The 17,355-nt window shown below is 51.0% G+C and overlaps 6 protein-coding genes across 6 annotated transcripts; 2 read left to right on the plus strand and 4 right to left on the minus strand.

Annotated features, from left to right (window-relative positions):
- Positions 1-309: 309 nt before the first annotated feature.
- NCS57_01440100 (Amb-all domain-containing protein) lies at positions 310-1,499 on the minus strand (the record flags this gene model as incomplete). Its single annotated transcript, XM_053064005.1, has 5 exons — positions 310-592; positions 646-788; positions 853-1,097; positions 1,148-1,317; positions 1,378-1,499. The coding sequence occupies 5 exons, from the start codon at positions 1,497-1,499 to the stop codon at positions 310-312; spliced, it is 963 nt and encodes a 320-aa protein (XP_052907338.1).
- Positions 1,500-2,091: 592 nt separating this feature from the next.
- NCS57_01440200 (FAD-binding-3 domain-containing protein) lies at positions 2,092-3,452 on the minus strand (the record flags this gene model as incomplete). The annotated part of the gene is made up of 2 exons (XM_053064006.1): positions 2,092-3,109; positions 3,157-3,452. The coding sequence occupies 2 exons, from the start codon at positions 3,450-3,452 to the stop codon at positions 2,092-2,094; spliced, it is 1,314 nt and encodes a 437-aa protein (XP_052907339.1).
- Positions 3,453-4,622: 1,170 nt separating this feature from the next.
- Positions 4,623-6,755, plus strand: NCS57_01440300 (HET domain-containing protein; the record flags this gene model as incomplete). The annotated part of the gene is made up of 1 exon (XM_053064007.1): positions 4,623-6,755. The coding sequence occupies one exon, from the start codon at positions 4,623-4,625 to the stop codon at positions 6,753-6,755; it is 2,133 nt and encodes a 710-aa protein (XP_052907340.1).
- A 3,165-nt stretch (positions 6,756-9,920) lies between these two features.
- On the minus strand, positions 9,921-12,195 carry NCS57_01440400 (Zn(2)-C6 fungal-type domain-containing protein; the record flags this gene model as incomplete). The annotated part of the gene is made up of 3 exons (XM_053064008.1): positions 9,921-10,806; positions 10,864-11,838; positions 11,885-12,195. The coding sequence occupies 3 exons, from the start codon at positions 12,193-12,195 to the stop codon at positions 9,921-9,923; spliced, it is 2,172 nt and encodes a 723-aa protein (XP_052907341.1).
- Positions 12,196-13,076: 881 nt separating this feature from the next.
- NCS57_01440500 (uncharacterized protein) lies at positions 13,077-14,003 on the minus strand (the record flags this gene model as incomplete). Its single annotated transcript, XM_053064009.1, has 1 exon — positions 13,077-14,003. The coding sequence occupies one exon, from the start codon at positions 14,001-14,003 to the stop codon at positions 13,077-13,079; it is 927 nt and encodes a 308-aa protein (XP_052907342.1).
- Positions 14,004-14,725: 722 nt separating this feature from the next.
- NCS57_01440600 (MFS domain-containing protein) lies at positions 14,726-16,512 on the plus strand (the record flags this gene model as incomplete). The annotated part of the gene is made up of 6 exons (XM_053064010.1): positions 14,726-14,878; positions 14,930-14,993; positions 15,041-15,139; positions 15,195-15,348; positions 15,398-16,114; positions 16,164-16,512. The coding sequence occupies 6 exons, from the start codon at positions 14,726-14,728 to the stop codon at positions 16,510-16,512; spliced, it is 1,536 nt and encodes a 511-aa protein (XP_052907343.1).
- Between the last annotated feature and the right edge of the window lie 843 nt (positions 16,513-17,355).

The following is a 17,355-nucleotide window of genomic DNA, read 5'->3' on the forward strand; positions in this document are numbered from 1 at the left end:
AGTCGGAGATTATGTTAAAGTCCGTGGAAATTCTCCAATGCTTTATTTCCCACAACATGTCTCCCTTTCTATCATTCGTAATCTTAACACATACCCGACGGAACTTGGCCATGCAAACCTGGGCAAAAAACAGCCTTGCTTTCCTTTAGAGGAGCTTCATGGTAGTTGATTCACGCCCTAGTAGAGACAGCGCGATTTTTATGGCTCCAGAGGTAGTGCCAAGCTGAGGTTTCATATGTACAGGAGTCATTCAATTGTATACTAGAAAGTGATGTGCTCGTCCTGCCTATGAGAGACTACTGGGTCCAATCAGAAGCTGAGCTTCTGGCCAGCCTCACCTGGGACGGTCGAAGCCACCTTGCCCGAGCCAAGGAGGGTAAACTTGTAGGGAACAGAGGTCAAAGTTCCCTTGCTGGCCGTGTTCTGGCTCTCACCGCCGAGAACAACATCCTCCGCAACGACATAACCGATTTCCGAGCTCGACTCACTGAAAATGGCCTTCTTTCCAACATTCGTGAAAACAGATGACTGGATGAGCGCTTGGGCACCCATGCGGCTGTTCAGGCCGGTATCCATGGTGTCGTAGTATTGGCTGTGCATTGTGTTAGTTCCCGGATGACAGTAGAAGAAGAGCGAAGTACTGACTTGAAGATGTGGGCGGTGCCGAATCGGAGAAGAGGTCCACGGCTGCGAACGTTGTAGAAGTGGTTGTTGGCGTAGGTCACGTGGAGCTTGCCAGTGTCCTCAGCTGCGTTCTTGTCGGAGTGTCCGACCAGCGATCCCTTGGACTGAGAGGATATTATATCAGTAATCTTGGACAATCGTTCCATGGCTGCCAAATCTTTGACTTACATGGTCATGGAGGTAGGTGAATGAGATGGTCACCCAGTCAGCAGCATGCGAGAGGTCAACAAGACCATCATAGAAGTCCTTGTCGCCAGATCTAGTAGCAGAAAGATCACAGTGGTCGACCCAGACATTGGTAGACTTCTGGATCGTAATGGCATCACCGTAGTCGGCCTCGACCTTGGAAATCTTCATGTTGCGAACGATGACGTTCTTCTGTCCATTGATGGTGAGGCCAACGCCGGTAAGAGCTAGAGACGGTTAGCAGACGTGAAGTGGATTATACGCCAGGAAGACATACAGCTGCCAGTCTTTCCGATGATGGATTTGTCTGATGTGACTTGAACCTTGGCAGCTCCCGAGATGCTGCCCTCGACAAAGATGACGGCAGCACCAGCAGCGCTAGCCGCGGCAGTCAGTTCGCTGAGGCTCTTGACTGTCACTTGCTTGCCACCAGCTCCTCCAGTTGTTCTACAGACCGTTAGTTATTGAAGAGTCCTTGTGGGAGGAAGATGCGGTAAGAGAACATACCCGCCATTCTGTGTGCAGTAACCAACATTGCATGCATCAGTGGCCGCAGCCCTGGCGTACAAGGATGGACCAGGGGACGCAACGGCCAGCGCAGCGACGAAAAGAAGGCTTAGAAGTTGCATGTTGTAAGTATAGTAGACAAGAAGGTGCCAAGACAATGTCTTAGTGTGTCCTTCTTCGAATTTTCGAAGGCAGTCGTTGCTCCTAAATACAAAGCCAGACCCTTGAGGGCTCAAAATAAAGCCGACCTGTAGCCTAGTATGAAACAACTTTATTCGATAATCCTTTTCTCCTTGAATAATAATGCCTCGAATCATTGGCATGTTGTTTCAGACCATCCTTGACGCAAGGAGGTTGAAGCAAGCCCGGCGACGCCATTGGAGGGAAAACTCGGGCCGTAACTAAACGTCACGCTGCAACCCACATTGGAAACTTCAGTGACATGGTTATACAGCAGGGAGCAGTATTTTCCACGAGCAGGAGTCTTCGCAAACATATAGTCCATGGTGTCGCGTCGATCCTAATGGGGTGTAAGAGTTGCATCAGACGGACCAGTTTCCTCCGGGTTGCCTGGTTTAGAGTCGGTAGGAAGGATGTGACAGCTGTCAAGTGGACCAAAAGGGGTCATGAGGAGGTTTCGTTCAATCTATCATACAATTCTATCTCAAAGCAATTCTAATGGGATCTAAGATATCCAACCGTCGTCTCTTGTGCTCAGTTTCCCTTCAAACAACCCGCATCCTTGATAAAGTCCATCCTTGGAACCTGAGCCATCCTCTTTGCCCCCTGGTTAAAAAAGAAGCTTTGCATGGAGTGGCTTGCCAGGACGTGTTTGTCGATGAATTTGTGCACTGCGGTTTGCCAAGTGGCACTCGCGGTGACCTGGCCTGAGCCTGAGCAAGCAGCAGTGACTGCTTCCAATCGTAAAGATTGGTATTTATTGAAGGCATTTGCCAGTTGAGCCCTCTCCGGTGAGCCTGCATAGCCATCGGCTCTTGTTTCCTCAACAGCCCGATGGAGCTCATTCACCAGGACAATAACATCAACGATGCCGTTGTTGCAGCCTGCTCCAGTGCTGGGGGTGAACTTATGAGCGGCATCTCCGGCAAGCACAATACGTCCATCCCAACTCCAATCCTTCACGACACCTTCCTCCAAGTTGACGAGCCCTGATTGGGTGCGACGAGAGAACGCCTCTTTCAAGGTGAGTTTCCCTCCAGGCGCAAGAGGGAGATGGCCCCAACGCTCGACCAACGCGAATTGATCCTCTTCGGTGTATCGCGCTCGGCTTCGTGTCGGGCTCTCCAGCCTCTCGTACAAGCCCATGACGGTTGTGTCGGGACCAGAAAACAGCTGAGTGGTGGCACCAGGACCATGTGTCTCAGAGGTGATTCCGGCTTGCAGGCCGGTATGTGACGTAGGGATTCGAAGCCAGAACCCTCGGTAGGTTGTCAAGAATGGGTTTTCGTCATTCACCCCGGTTGCGTTGGCTTCCAAGGCCAGCGTGCGCATTCGTTCCCGGACGAGACTGTGGGCACCGTCTGCACCAATAACAATGGAGCCCTTGTAGGAGCTGCCGTCGGTGCAGGTTACTTCAACCCCATCTTCATGTGGGATAACATCTTCAACTTTCTTGCCAGTGATGATGTTGTTTTGCGTCTTGGAAGGAAGGGATTCGTAGAGAACTCGGGTGAGGTCATGGCGGCTCAGAACCCGAGGCGATGTACCAAAGCTGAGGATGATTAGCGATGGCCTGGTCTTTGGCAATGTGGAACTTACTGTTTCTTGAAGTAATTGAACCATCTTACATCTCCGATATCTTGGCCTTGGTGATCTTGGCGTTCGGTTTGACCAAGAGGAGTGCTGACCCTTTCAAGGGCGTCGAGTAGACCGAGTTGACCGAGGGCCTGTAGTCCCATCGGCATCATTACAAGGTTGGCACCAGCATCAATGATGGCGCTTGGTCGGCTTTCCAGTACGATGCAGTCAATGTTGGCTTGGGTAAGGGCGTGGGCAGCTGTGAGCCCAACAGGACCGCCGCCGACGACGATGACTTTGAAGTCGCTTGCGTGCATTTTCTTGGCTTGAGTGGGTGATTGAAGTTGTTGTGCTGCAAGATAGTATGGACGATTGAGAACGGCTCGGCAGATCAATATATAAGATTTATTTGCAAGTATTGTTCACTCATCTTGAATGATTATATCATCGTCACCATTCGCGTCCTTCTCGCACTCGGACTCGCACATGTTGAAAGGGTTACCCAGTTAGGAAAGGCTTCAGCGTCACTATCCAGCCACAAAGCGCCTAAAAGCCAACGTTTTCCAGCCACAGCCAAACGCATATTTCCGAGCCCAATCGGAAAAGTCTGCGTATCACTCGTTTAATCGGCGTCTTTATTCCTCCGGCATACCATACGTTTGCGAAATGACTCCACGCGAAAGCGACGCGCTAACAAGCCATGCGCCACCCATTTCTCCTCGCTCTCGCTAAGCCATCGAGTTGTAAAGCCCAACTCACAGGAACCTTATTGGCGCAAATCTTGTTTAGCGATAGTCGCGGAGTCGCCGACGATATATCTGCAACTACATGTTGTAAGATTTGCCGCAAGGTGTCTCGTAGCCACGTCATCTGTCTTGTCATCACCTACTTGCACCGATTCTATTTGTAATCCAGGATGATTTCTTGTTACGGTGGTAGCGCATGCACAATGTGGTCTGGATCATGGCCATGCCATTATCCATCCGTAACTTAGAAGCATTTGCATAGTTTATATATAGAAAAGGTGCAATTACCGAATCGCTCGTTGCGATCGCACCCAGCATTTTGAATCTGACGGCTCACCCATTATCACTGTGTTGTTGGGTGTTGGGCAAATTATATGTGACCTTGTGGAGGATGGGCTGCCACCTACATAGCAGGTATCGAAGGTTGCCATGTTGGAGCATATAAGAAATAAATCACCTATGACCACTCTCGAAGATGTAACGCTCTAATTGCCCGGTTGTTTGTCGCTCTATAGATGCCTTGGGTTGAAGCTTTTCATTGGTGAAATCTGACAATGAACCTGGATGCAAGGCCCCCTACAGTTTACGCTAACCAGTCTGGACTGATCTCGATCTGCAAGATGGGCGCATTATTCCAGCTCAAATAGTGGGCCTGAGGCTCCTCCATTATCTTGATTTTTATACCTCAGTCTCATCACGGTTATCTTTCCTCGTCCGTATCCTCCTAGCACACCGTTAGCGATGTCCGCCTACACAAGCACGCTGAATGACACCTCATTCCGACTCGCTACTGTTGAAATGGTTTCTGGTGTCGAAAACAACAGGAACGAGCCTCAGATTCCAAGCGTCACCTTGACAACCTACCAGATCTCGGACGCCACGACCCCTAGCTACAATGCTCTCTCATATACCTGGGGGCCGCCAAGGAGAAATGCCCCGGGGTTCGTACAGTCAGATGACTGGCCAATCCTTCTGAATGGAGAACCATTTCATGTCAAGACCAATCTCTACGACGCCCTGCTGCATCTTTGCCAATATTGCCCACGAAAGCTAGTATGGATCGACGCCTTGTGCATCAACCAAAGCAACACGGCCGAGCGCCAACCTCAAGTTTCGGCCATGGATAGAATCTACAACGGAGCGAGCACTGTGCTCATTTGGCTGGGGAAGCCATCTGCCAAGCTTCAACTTGGACTGGAGATTGCAGATCGGGTGGGCGAGCTCGCCATGCGCGAGGCTAAACGCATCATCTCAAACCAGAGGTACGACTTGAGCCTGAGCTTGGGAGATATGAAGCGCAACTACGGCATGGAGCCATTCGCCTTGGACGAGGCGGATGGCCTTGTCACTTTATTTGAAAGCTACTGGTTCTCCAGAGTTTGGGTCATTCAAGAGGTGGCTCTTGCAAAGGAAGTCGGCGTCTTTTACGGCGACGGAATCCTCTCATACGACAAAATCGGAGCCACGGCTACCTTCCTACACCTGACTGGCTTGTCTATCGCGGTCACTATTCTAGTTAGCATCGCCCGTGGCGATAACAGTGTTGATCCCCTGGATGAAGTGCATATCTACCAAGCGGAAAGGATTCAACTCCTCCGGGAATGGTGCAGGGGGGGAAGAAGCAACTGGCTTGATGTCCTGCCGCTGATAGACTTTTCGGCTGGCATCGAAGATGACCAGTTGATCAACCGTCCAGGAAAGGGCGGTAGCGCTGGCCTTATCCTACTGAAACTTCTTCTATGGACCGTTGGGTTTCGTGCTATGGATCAGCGGGACGTCGTATACGGACTGTGGGGGATTCTTCAGCACATGGCCAATGCCCAGGGCGTTGAGATGCCGAAGCATCTGCGACCAAACTACGACATTACCGCGGCAGAGCTTCTTCAAACCGTGGCAAGGGAAATCTTGGAAACATCTGGCACCCTGATGCTCCTTACCTTGGTCAAGGATCCATCTCGACGCAAGACCCAAGGGTTGCCTTCTTGGTGTCCAGACTTTTCACCGATTCTTGATAGCCATCCCCTCTGCGGTCCAAAGTTCAAATCTGTAGCAAAGGTCAACGCAGGTGGATGTATGACAGAGATGCTAGATCGACTTTCACTGGGAGAGGGGGGTGCAACACTTCACCTGAAAGGAGTCTCGCTTGGTACAGTCGAACTTATTGGTGAGTCTTCCGACGAGATCAAGGACGCAAAATTAGAGGGGTGGATAAAGATCTTGTCCCGCATGGGTCAAGTCTACCCCCCGACAGGCCAGTCCTCCTTTGAGGCCTTCTGGCGAACACTCATTCACGACGATGACTTTTCTAGTCGCCCGGCTAAACTCCCTCAGTCCGAGAACTTTCGGGACATGCTCTTGATGCTCATGGTCAAAAGGCTTCACAGGGTGTTTGAAGCTGGCGGAGCAGAAGCGGTGACAGAGCTTATCCAATCTTGGAAGGACCTTGGTCTAGACAATCTAGCTGAGAGATACCCTCATCATATCTACGGCACCAGTTTCCTACAGTCTTGCTGTAGGTGGGTTGGCCTTCTCCCTGAAACAGAAACCGAGCACTTGCTTCCCCCTGAGGAGAGTGCAGCATGGAGGCAGGGCCGACACGCAAGTGCCGCCGTGTTCGAGTTGCTACTCGGAGGCACCTTGTTCTTTCGGCGCATTGCCCTCACTTCTGAGAGACACCTAGCACATGCTTCAGAGTCTATGTCCACTGGAGATGAAGTATGGATAGTGTCTGGGTGCCCTTCTCCCCTAGTATTGCGGAGGGTGAGATCAGGGAGGGACCGGTATTGTCTCATTAGTGAGGGTTATGTCCATGGAGCAATGAATGGGGAGGTGGTCGCAAACGGCGTTGAATGGCAAGATATTATTCTAGTCTAGGTCATGCAAGAATGCATCGGGCCGCAACTTTGAGTGGAGGAAGTGACCAAATAGCGGTTCGATGACGGTTTTCAAGGCAAGATCGGGTTGAAATAAAGTAAAGATGAACAATCATACAGTGTAAGGGACATGACTATCTTAATAAAAACGCTCGGTGGTAACCATAAGCCCTGCCCAGTGTCAGCTTAGCCGTCACAGGCTTCCCAACATCTCCCCAGTCCCTCTACTTGGGGCCATCTTTGCCCGCATACTCCCAGACTCTATAACTACCAAGTTCAGTTTCAATCTTTCCACCGTCGTATTTGACATATATTTTGTGGCACTCACTGCTCTCAGGGACGAAGCCTGTTTCGCCGACAGCTCCAGGTATGTTCTGAAGCCTCACGTAGCACCTGTGGTAAATCGGCTGATGATCACTCCGATCGAACTGCTCGTAGAACTCTGCTTCGCCTCTGAAGACCCTGACAGAGTGGGCCGCTCTGAATTGGCCATCGCAAGGCAGCGGCCCAACTCTGCCCTTGTCGGTAAAGTACGAGCAGTGGACATTGCTGGAGACCTCATCAGGCGTAGCCGCGAGTCCGACACAGTAGTCCATGTCGCCCTCGCCGGTGACGACGTACTTGAGAAAAGAGTCAATACTGCTTTCTCTCGGTTAGGTTGGTTAAACTACTTACGTTGCTGAAGTTTTCGCCATGGTCGTTACAGTTTTCTTGGTCGTACAAGGTGATCTTCTAACCCAGCACGGTAGGGGCGAGGGCAAGGAAGGTTGTACCGAGAGAAAACACATGGTGATTGTGTCCATAGGAAGAAAATATTGGCTGCTGCGATGAAATTGTTCTGTGGGTTATTGTTGTATTGTAATCATGAAGGTAGAGGCGTCGCAACTACTTATACTTGTGCGTCCAGCATCGACGCGTTCTCAATGGGTCGATGATTCGGGACTTGCTCAGCAAAACGAAACGTCACAATCACCAAGGGAGGCGATTCAGTGGGTGAAAATTGACTTTCGGCCTCACTCTCTTCGGCGGAGGAGAATCCAATTGGATCCCCGGAGAAATCCCTCGTGCTGTGGGAGTTGTCGATGTTGGTCGTTGGGTGGACCCTCCCTGGTGCTTCATCAGCCTCGACTGCGCCAACATAGACAGATGGATGCTACTACTGGGACAAGCAACATGAGCTCGAATCCTTCATCTTGTCATATTAAGTAATTGGTCCGGGCTTCTCTTAGATCGACAACTGGAACTTATTAAGTCCAATAGGTATGATACAGTACAAGAATAGGCATTCGCAACCCAATATTCAAGAAGAACTCGTTTAAATAGAAGCGACACCACAGATATTACCGAAGCAGAAGTAGGTGAATTGCGACCTCTGTCAACATTGAATGGGAATTTGGAGGCTGAGAAAAGGCGCAGAGACCTTGGTCCTGGGAATGTAACCATACTCTGATCCTCTGGTTCAAGCACAGCCTATCATACCTCAAGGTTAACTTGAGTAGGATTGATAACTCAGGTCATCTGAAAACTGGCACGATATAGCCATTGCCAGCTATTTGGGCACAGTTCCACCATAGTTCAGCCATCTCCACTGCGTTGGTTCCAGGTAAATCGTGGTTGTTTCCAGGCAAATATATAATGCATAGCGCCGATCTACCAGGATACTAAGGAAATGTCTCACCGGCTGTTTTAGATTGGTAGATCGTTGTTTAGAGTAGCGGGGGCATCAGGGACAGCCCTGGGACACTTGAGTCGGCATCTAACCACCTGCACTCGGACCAACAGCTAGCTGCAGAATCATCTCTAACTCGTACACTTTCCTATTCTGCCATTTTTACGGATCTTCAGTTTCAATGTCGAACTAGACCTTGATATCCACCCCCTGTTATGGGTGAAGTATCGAGCAGCCGACATGGATCCCTAAAGGTGGTGATAATCCTTCTGTGAGAACCATTGAGATTGAATGACGTCACCCCTGCAAGGTGCAGGATATTTTTAGGTGCAACTGGAATAAGGTTAATCCTGCCGTCAGACGCGCGACGCGTCAGAACGCGTGCAGCCATCAGCGTAGGTTGTCAGCCGCCAAGCAGCAATGGCTGGCAGGGCTCTAATCCACTTGCGGTTAGCGCGGCCATGGCACTCCACGGCTGAGGATAAGCTACTAACAGAGAGTCACATAATTCCACACATTGGCTGATAGCGCTCTATCGGGATCACATGATCTGGCCATGTACTGCCTGAGAGTTGAAAACGATATTGATTTGGGTGAATGCAGTGATAAAAAGAACAAAACAGAAGTCAAATGCACCTTAAGAGTGGTCCTTGAATCTATTTTCTAGGAAAGCTTTTTCTCTTCTTATTAGAGAGCAATAGAAAACGCAAGGTAGAGCCACTTATCGGCGTGTTTCTGGAAGCAAATGCATTTCCAAAGCCAGGCTGCATCTCAAGTCCATCTACCCTGAAGATCCGATCACCACGGACGCGATGCCTGCTACGGCCATCCCAGCACGTGCTGTCTCCCTTCTCATTACTGGACAATATTTCACTTTAAATTCCAATTACTATCGAGATCATTTTCTATGCCTTTCAAAGAATGTCACCTTCCTTGCGCGAAGGCTCCCATCGCGTTCTCGACAGGGGTCTGGACCAATTAGAGCCAGTGCCTCCTTTCAGCCACTCAGGATGCGATGAGGCATTAGCATGATCACACCAAGATAACTGCTACATCAGATAGTGCTCTAGCAACATGAGAGTATGGCTCCACTGGGAGCAGTTGGTGTTTCCGCATGCTTGGAGTCAATGACATGGTCAGATTCTGGATTCTTCATAACATAGGGCTTAGCCAATGCTATTTCGGATCCTTCACGATAAAGCCGAGAGGTAACAGAGCCTGGCATGGGGGTAGATTAGGTATGCGCATGGAGGAGTTGTGGCGTGGAGTGGCTCAGCCTACCTCTCCGAGGTGAAGCCTGGGGCACACAGCCACTGATACTGGCAACCCTGTGTTTCACAAATGCAAGGGGCGTTCTTGGGGAAAAAGTCATGAAAATGCCCCAAGTCCTTTTGTGAATTGGTGGGAGAGTGGCAGTTAATCAACCCCGAGATGTTAAAGGAGTCTCTGCAACCCGCGTGTGCTCCGACTGACATGCAGTTCCCACTACCAGATCCCTCAATAGATCATAGAGTCCTCCAGTTGTGAGAAAAAACTGAAAGCCTTTGGGAGATTAGCAATTATCGCCCACTCGATCAAGGAAACACTCACCGAAGAATCAAGATCAAGCCAATCTGTTGGTTGCCACTGACTCAGTGCGTTCAGCATGGACTGAAAGCTGGTTGTTGATTCACCCTGGTCGCCAAACATCGAACCAAGCTCATTATCAAGCATTGAACTTGACCCATGCTCGTCATCACCACTCGTCATTAGCGCTTCTTGCTGGGATTGCACAGCTCGCATGGAGCTCTGAGAAGGACTGTGCCTCGCTTCTTGTCGTAGCTCTTCGATGATGATGCTGTACCTCCGACTTGCGGAATCAGATGACATGGCTTTGGCAAGATGACTCTGACATCGCTCGGCCAGGGCAAACAGCGAGACGTTGTCATTGCTCACCGAGATGCCTGATTTCTGTTGGATCTCCCATACATACACAACAGCCAAAGCGCAGAACGTCACGTAAGGCATCCACCAGAGGAAATGAATGACAGTAGTGGCCTCGGAGAACATGCGGTCAACGATCTCTAGAGCCAGTTTCGCGGCGCCGATGCACTCTGTCACGCAAGCTTCCAATGCCGGACTGGCGTTTTCAGAGTGATCCAAGAGGAAAGGGCGAGTAGTGTGCATGATCGCATGACAATACGCCAGCTTCAGAGCTGTGACTTGTCTGGAAAATGCTGGTATGAGGCTCGAGGGTCGGACGGTTCCGAGGTGAGGTGGTAGGGCTTGTCGCCATTCGTGTAGTTTCTCGGTGAAACTCTGTGCTGATGCGAGGCGTTCTTCGGTGCGCATCTTTTTGATGGAGTAGACTTCTCGAGATACGTTTTCGATGATTGCTGCAATTCTATATGGTACTGTCAGCACCTCTGTCGAGCAGTGGATCTGCACAAGGAATACAGACCTCGCATGAAAGATGAGAGAGTCAATATGACAATCCATCGCCGGTTCTGACTGAGATGGCCCCTGGGGCGTCATGTCCTCGTCGTTGACCCTGTCAGGGTATTCTTGATCGATATCATTGTCGTGATAGAACCTCGGCCTGCCGAATACCACCGCAAGGTATTTATCGATAGTATACACGACCCAAAAAGTCCTCTTTCGGCATTCTGACAAAATGTAATCCATCTGTGGGCGACCTCCGTTGCGATATCGGTGGGATTTTCGATGTAGACCTAGCGCAGACACGATGGGTACCGTGTTACCGAACACATACCAGGCCTGGTTCATGCGCGAGGTTTGGAGCAGGTACAGCACTTGCAAGATCCTCGCCTGGGCTGATTCCAATCGAGGCAGTCCGGTTTCTCTGGCAGTGAGGTCTGACGCTGAGAGAAAGTACCGTTCGCTCTGCTGCAGCGGAAAGGAGGTTCCGTCGTTGGAAGAGAAGGTCTCGGATATCTTGTGCTGACGAAGGCTTGCAATGGCCAAGATGTTCACGACGATTGCTGCCTTTGCATGGCCTAGGCCAACTTCCAGAGGTTGGCCGTTGTGGACATTGCTCAGGACATGCCCAAGCCAAGAGTGGCAGTATTGTTGGTTCAAGACACGATATGTCACAACACAGTTGTCGAAGTAGAACTTGAAGAGTTCGTAGGCTGCGGCTTGGTCGACAAACATAAGGCCGCCTTCGTTACTTGTGCTGAAAGGCTTGTCTCCGGCTGATATGAGCGGCTGAAGGTTCTCAGATCCGGTCAAGACACCGGGTTCTGCCTGCTGAGTTTGGAGAGCGAGCCTTTTCCAAGCCCGGTGGATGAAGGTGAGGTTTGAAGTCGGATCGAAGAATTGGCCTTCGATTTCGGCCGTCTCTAGCCCTGGAGGACCTTGAGAAGTGGCGCGCGAGGCCAAGGTTTCGTCTGCGAAGAATGCGTTCTGTTGATGACTGAAAGGTTAGTCTATAGTCTCTAGTACGCGTCGCTTAGGCTTACCTGCTCTCCGGACTCATGTACATGTCAGGTCGTGGCAACACAGGGGGAGTCGGTGGCCTCCCTCTCCGGTACTGGGTGTCATAATGACAGTCGATGCTCTTCTTGGAACATCCATCGCATGGTAATGTGCCGGTGCATTTGAGCTTTTTGAGCTTGCAGTGATCGCACGCTCGTCTGGTCTTGGGCCCCTTCCGGCGATTTTCGGATTCACGACGCGTTTCTGGTGATTTTGGGAGAGATCGCTTTGTCCCAGCGATAGATGAAGTTTCGGATAGAGGAGTGGAAGCATGGACAGAGCTGGGGGTCGTCATCGTGGCTTGTTGAGCGTTTCCGGGTCACGGAGGCCGGAGAACTGAGTGAGCATCTCGGAGACTGGAGAGTGGAGCAGTCATGGGTTTCCGGAAACGCGGGCGAGACCCGTGCTTTATACAGATGGCTCTCCACTAGTTTGTGAAAACGCGGGGGCGACATCGGCACTAGTTTCCGGTGAGGGGGACCGTCGACACCATCAATGGCTTTCTGCGCATCAACCGACTCAGTGCAGGGTAGAGTGAGCTGACTCGAAGCTCACTTTCTAATGGCTGAATGTGAGTTTGTTTGTAAAAGTATGCAGCCAGGGTGTGAAAGCTGTAGTCAAACCATCCAAATGATGAGATCATGTCATGAGGTCGAGTCTGGTGTACGCCATGGGCGGTCACTCGTGATCAGTTCCAATCAAGTTGCCATGTTCATGAAGATTGAGTCCTCAATCACAGGATCACGATATATTTGCATATTTTCTGCTTTAATCATTGAAAAAATGACCCATTGCCCCTTGTTTGAATGTCATGATGAAATGGCCTCTGCCGATGGACCACTCTCTCGAGGCAGCAAAACCCCTTTCAAGGGCGAGAGTTCTTGATGCGAGCCGCACTGCGCTATAGAAATAAGTAATTGACCCTAGAAGTTGACAAAAGCAAAAGAATAAGCGCTAAGCATTGTCGATCGGGGATGGCCCAGTAATCTGGTCTTGTTGGGTGCTACAGTGCATGTCAATTATGATCACTGACATGAAGTGTCTGAGAGGCACTCTGGGCTCCTCGTCAACTGATCGGATCCTCCAATAGCTTCGAATTAAATAAAAGTCACGAGCTGGCACCAAATTTAAATAACAAACGCGAAATGTCTATTGTTTACTCTATATCGATCTTATCTAGGCAACCTTGCTGAGAGATGCTGATGAGATGGCGGCGTGGATCTCCTCCTCAGCACCATCCGGGAGCGGCAGCAGGGGAGATCGCACGGTGGCATGTGACAGAATTCCCCGGGCAACGAGCGCATGCTTAAGGGCGACGGTACCCTCCATATGCGAGCCGCGGTGGTAGACGGCCTTGGTGACGGGAAGAAGCTGGTCGTGGATCTCACGGGCCCTCTTGTAATCCTGAGCCTTGCCAGCCTTGATGAGCTCAATGAGAGGCTCAGGGGCAATGTTTCCATATCCGACGAGCATACCATCCACGTCGAAAGCAGTGTGGAGAAGGTACTCGTCGTGGCAGGTGAGGACGGGAACATTGGGGCGCTCGCGTCGGAACACAGGGATCTCCGTGTCCCAGCGGCGCATGTTTCGGACACCATTCTTCATGGCAACAACACCAGGGAGAGCGGCAATGTCGAGAAGAGTCTGGAGGTTGTAGGTGGCCTTGGTGTTGTCGGGATATTGGAAGAGAATCAGGGGAAGCTTGGACACCTCATAGACAACCTTGTAGCGGTCCTGAGGAGCACCGGGCTGGTAGCCAAATCGCAGCCAGCCGTGAGAAGGGTACAGAAGACCAGCCTGAGCGCCAGCTTCCTTGGCCCGCTTGGCCTCGAGGGCAGCAACCTCAGTGCCCTCACCAGTGATACCGGCGATGATGGGAATCTTGTTGTTGACCGACTTGACAAAGGCCTTGATGACGTCGACCTGCTCCTGCTGGGTCAGGAAAGTACCTTCTCCGGCGTGTCCAAGCACCACGAGGCCCTTGACGCCGTCGATGCTTCCGAGCCAGGCGCCAAGTCGCTGGATGGCGTCGTAGTCGACCCGCCCGTCCTTGGTGAAGGGGGTGACAGGGGCAGGAATGAGACCCTTGAGATCGAGAGACATGATGGGTAATTTGGAGGTGTTTTTGTGGAGAGATGAGAGTGTTTTTAGGGTGTAGAAGCTGAAGTTGTTGTGATGATGTTGGATTGAGAGATGGTTCCCTTTGAGTCTGAATGCATTCTTTTATAATGAATGAACTGAAGAGGAGCTCGCGACTCGGCCTCTAAACACAAGGCCGATCATGTTCAAAGTCTCTCATCTTCTCCGAAGAGACCCGGAGCTCAAGGTGAAAGTGAAGCCATTACTGAGGGCAATCTTGCCACCATTCGCGCCAAGATGACATTTCCGGAGGGAGTCCGAAGAGGCTTCTCGGAAACGCTCTCGGATTCCCGGATTCTCATCTCATGTGCCTCGGGACGGCGCCAACAAGCGGGAACCAACCTCTCCACCATTTCACGCGGTGAAAGTCTTGGATCACGCCCTAGACTAGCAGACCTTGCCAAAAGTTTGTTGTCCGAGCATCGGGGTCGACCCATCCCCCGCTTCCCCGGATACGGCTCTCCGCACTTGGAGTCAGAGATTCTGGGGAACTCGGACGAGTCCAGACTTTGCAAAGTTCTAGTGGTCTCATTTCGTCTCTGACGGTAGTTTGCCTGGTAAAGCAGGGATCTCTGAGATCGCCTGTTATAAAGATCGATCCGGCTGCCCCGTCCTTGCTCTCTCGCCCCAGGCTCTACCGCCCAACACTCTTGTTCTCACATTTTTCAAGTCTACGAAACTCAATCATGACTACCCAGATCGACGTCGAGCGTGTCTCGCACGAAAAGTCTGGCATCATGCACAGCGAGCACCAAAGGGGCGGTCTCTCGGAAGGAGACTTTGACTTCCTTAGGACGTTCCCGGAAGATCGCAAGAAGGCCATCATCCGCAAAGTTGATGTAGGTCGATCGCTCACTCTTGTCTAGATGTCTTTGGCTAACAGCCTGTAGCTGAGATTGATCCCAATGCTGGTGCTGCTGTATTTGATCGCGTACTTGGATAAGACCAACATTGGTGAGTATCTTGAGTCGTGGCGTGGCGGTGTGGCTAACGGGTGGTAGGAAATGCCAAGATCGAGGGAATGACTGAAGATCTTGAGTTGAAGGGCATCCAATACAACATTGTCGTGGCCATCTTCTTTATTCCTTTCGTCCTGTGTGGTAAGTCTGTCAATGAATCAGAAGCAGAGGAACCTTTGGACTAACCTCTATGCAGAGGTCCCCTCCAACATGATCCTTCACAGGTTTAAGCGACCGTCCTGGTATATGGGAGGTATTGTCTTTGCTTGGGGTACCATCATGACCTTGACCGGAATCGTTCAGAACTACGGTGGTCTTCTGGCTATTCGCTTTCTGCTTGGTATCTTTGAGTAAGTCGACAATCCTTGGCACAAGACGACTCAACTAACCTCCCGATAGAGCAGGTTTCCTCCCCGGCGCAATCCTCATCATCTCCAACTGGTATCTTCCCAACGAGACACAAGTCCGAATCGCGATCCTCTACACATCTGCTGCCACTGGTGGAGCCTTTTCCGGCCTTCTTGCATTCGCCATCGCCAAGATGGACGGCATGGCAGGTCTCGAGGGCTGGCGTTGGATCTTTATCATCGAAGGTCTATTCACCGTTATAGTCGCCATCATGTGCGTCTTCCTCCTCTGCGACTCGCCTGCCCTGTCTACACGATGGCTCGACGCCGACGAGATCCGATACCTCGAGCTTCGCCAGCTCAGCCGCCGTGCCACCATGCCAGGAGACTACAAGGATAACCACAGCCATTTCAACTGGGCAATCTTTAAGGATATTCTCTTTGACTACAAGATTTGGCTCCTCTTTTTCGCCAATTGGTCCAACGCTGTGCCCAACTACGCCATGAAGTTCACTATGCCCAGCATTCTCAAGGGCATGGGATACACTTCTTCCCACGCGCAGCTGATGACGATTCCTCCATATGCTGTGGGCGCCATCTCGGCCTACGTGTTTGCAATCTTTGCCGACAAGTATTCCTGGCGATACCCCTTCATTCTTGGACCCCAGTGCTGTCTCGTCACAGCCTTCATCATTCTCTTCGCCAAGTCTGGGGATGTCGAGAATAGCATTGCTGCCTGCTACTTTGCTGTTTGCCTGGCATGCTTTGGGTGAGTCTCTTCCTTTCACGGTGGAGTATGAATTCTAATGACGTGACAGCATGTATCCTATCCTCCCTGGCGTCAATGCCTGGAACGTCGCCAACACCCCCGACCCAGCGAAGCGATCCGTCAACATCGGTCTTCTCGTTTGTGTTGGCAACATTGGCGGCCTGATTGGGTCATACATTTACCTCGATCGAGAGGCACCGCGATACCCGACTGGCTATGGCACATCTCTTGCTTTTGGACTTGCTGGTATCATCGCGGCAACATTGCTGGAGTTCCTACTCAAGCGAGACAATGCCAAGAAGGCCCAGATGTCTGAGGACGAGATCCGAGAGCGGTACACCGATGAAGAGTTGATGCAGATGGGAGAGAAGAGTCCTCTTTTCAAATGGGCTCTGTAGAGGATGATTGTGGGTATTGCTGATGAATACCCTTCCGTTTCATGTGTAAAGCTACCAAGGGACATGATCACTTGAAGGGATGTGTAGACCAGCCCAATCATCCGTCTGTGGTCTAAATGTCCCCTCAAGTATGGGCACATGTTGCAAAAGTTCTTCTGGTCAGGGAATTTGGCAGAATCGTTTTGGAACCGAGATCAGGTAGCCGGATACCAGGGAGAATTGATGCTCATCATGTGTTATCACTCGTACTTCTTGACTTGCACAGATACTGAAGCGTGAAGATAGGTTAACGCCGAACGGGCTATGCGATGGTCGAGGTCAAGTTCTCCAGCTTGGTGCCTTGCTGAAACCACTTATCAGTCTCTGGGCTCTGAGCCTGGAAGGGCATGGGCCAGCCTTGAACAGCAGGTCTTTGTACGGCGAACTCAAAGACCGTCCACTGCTTTCCCTTCTTGATCGCATCGGCAAGAAGCTGAAGTTCGCTTGTAGAGAAACCCCATCTCAGGCTGCAGATGGTCTGAGACTCGAGCCGGATATTGATCTGGTGGTTCAAAACCATCGAAGGAGGTTCCGTCTTCGGCCCAAAGTAGGTGGCGGACGCTTTCGGATCTTTAGGGACCATAACCTTGAGCTCAAGCCGGGGCGAGCTATCTGTGTAGTCGAGGAGTGTCATTGTTAGTGACGCTGGGCCTGGGAAGCCGCCACTCTTTCTACCAAAGGAAGGCCGAGCTTAAGAACACATTCGAGAGCGAAAACGTATGGGCTGTCGGCCACACCCGTACGGATCTTACTAGAATAGTACGCGTATTAGATGAGGATTACTAGCAATATAAGAAAAGTATT

Source organism: Fusarium keratoplasticum, chromosome 12 (genome assembly GCF_025433545.1).
Source record: "Fusarium keratoplasticum isolate Fu6.1 chromosome 12, whole genome shotgun sequence".
NCBI classification, from domain to species: domain Eukaryota; kingdom Fungi; phylum Ascomycota; class Sordariomycetes; order Hypocreales; family Nectriaceae; genus Fusarium; species Fusarium keratoplasticum.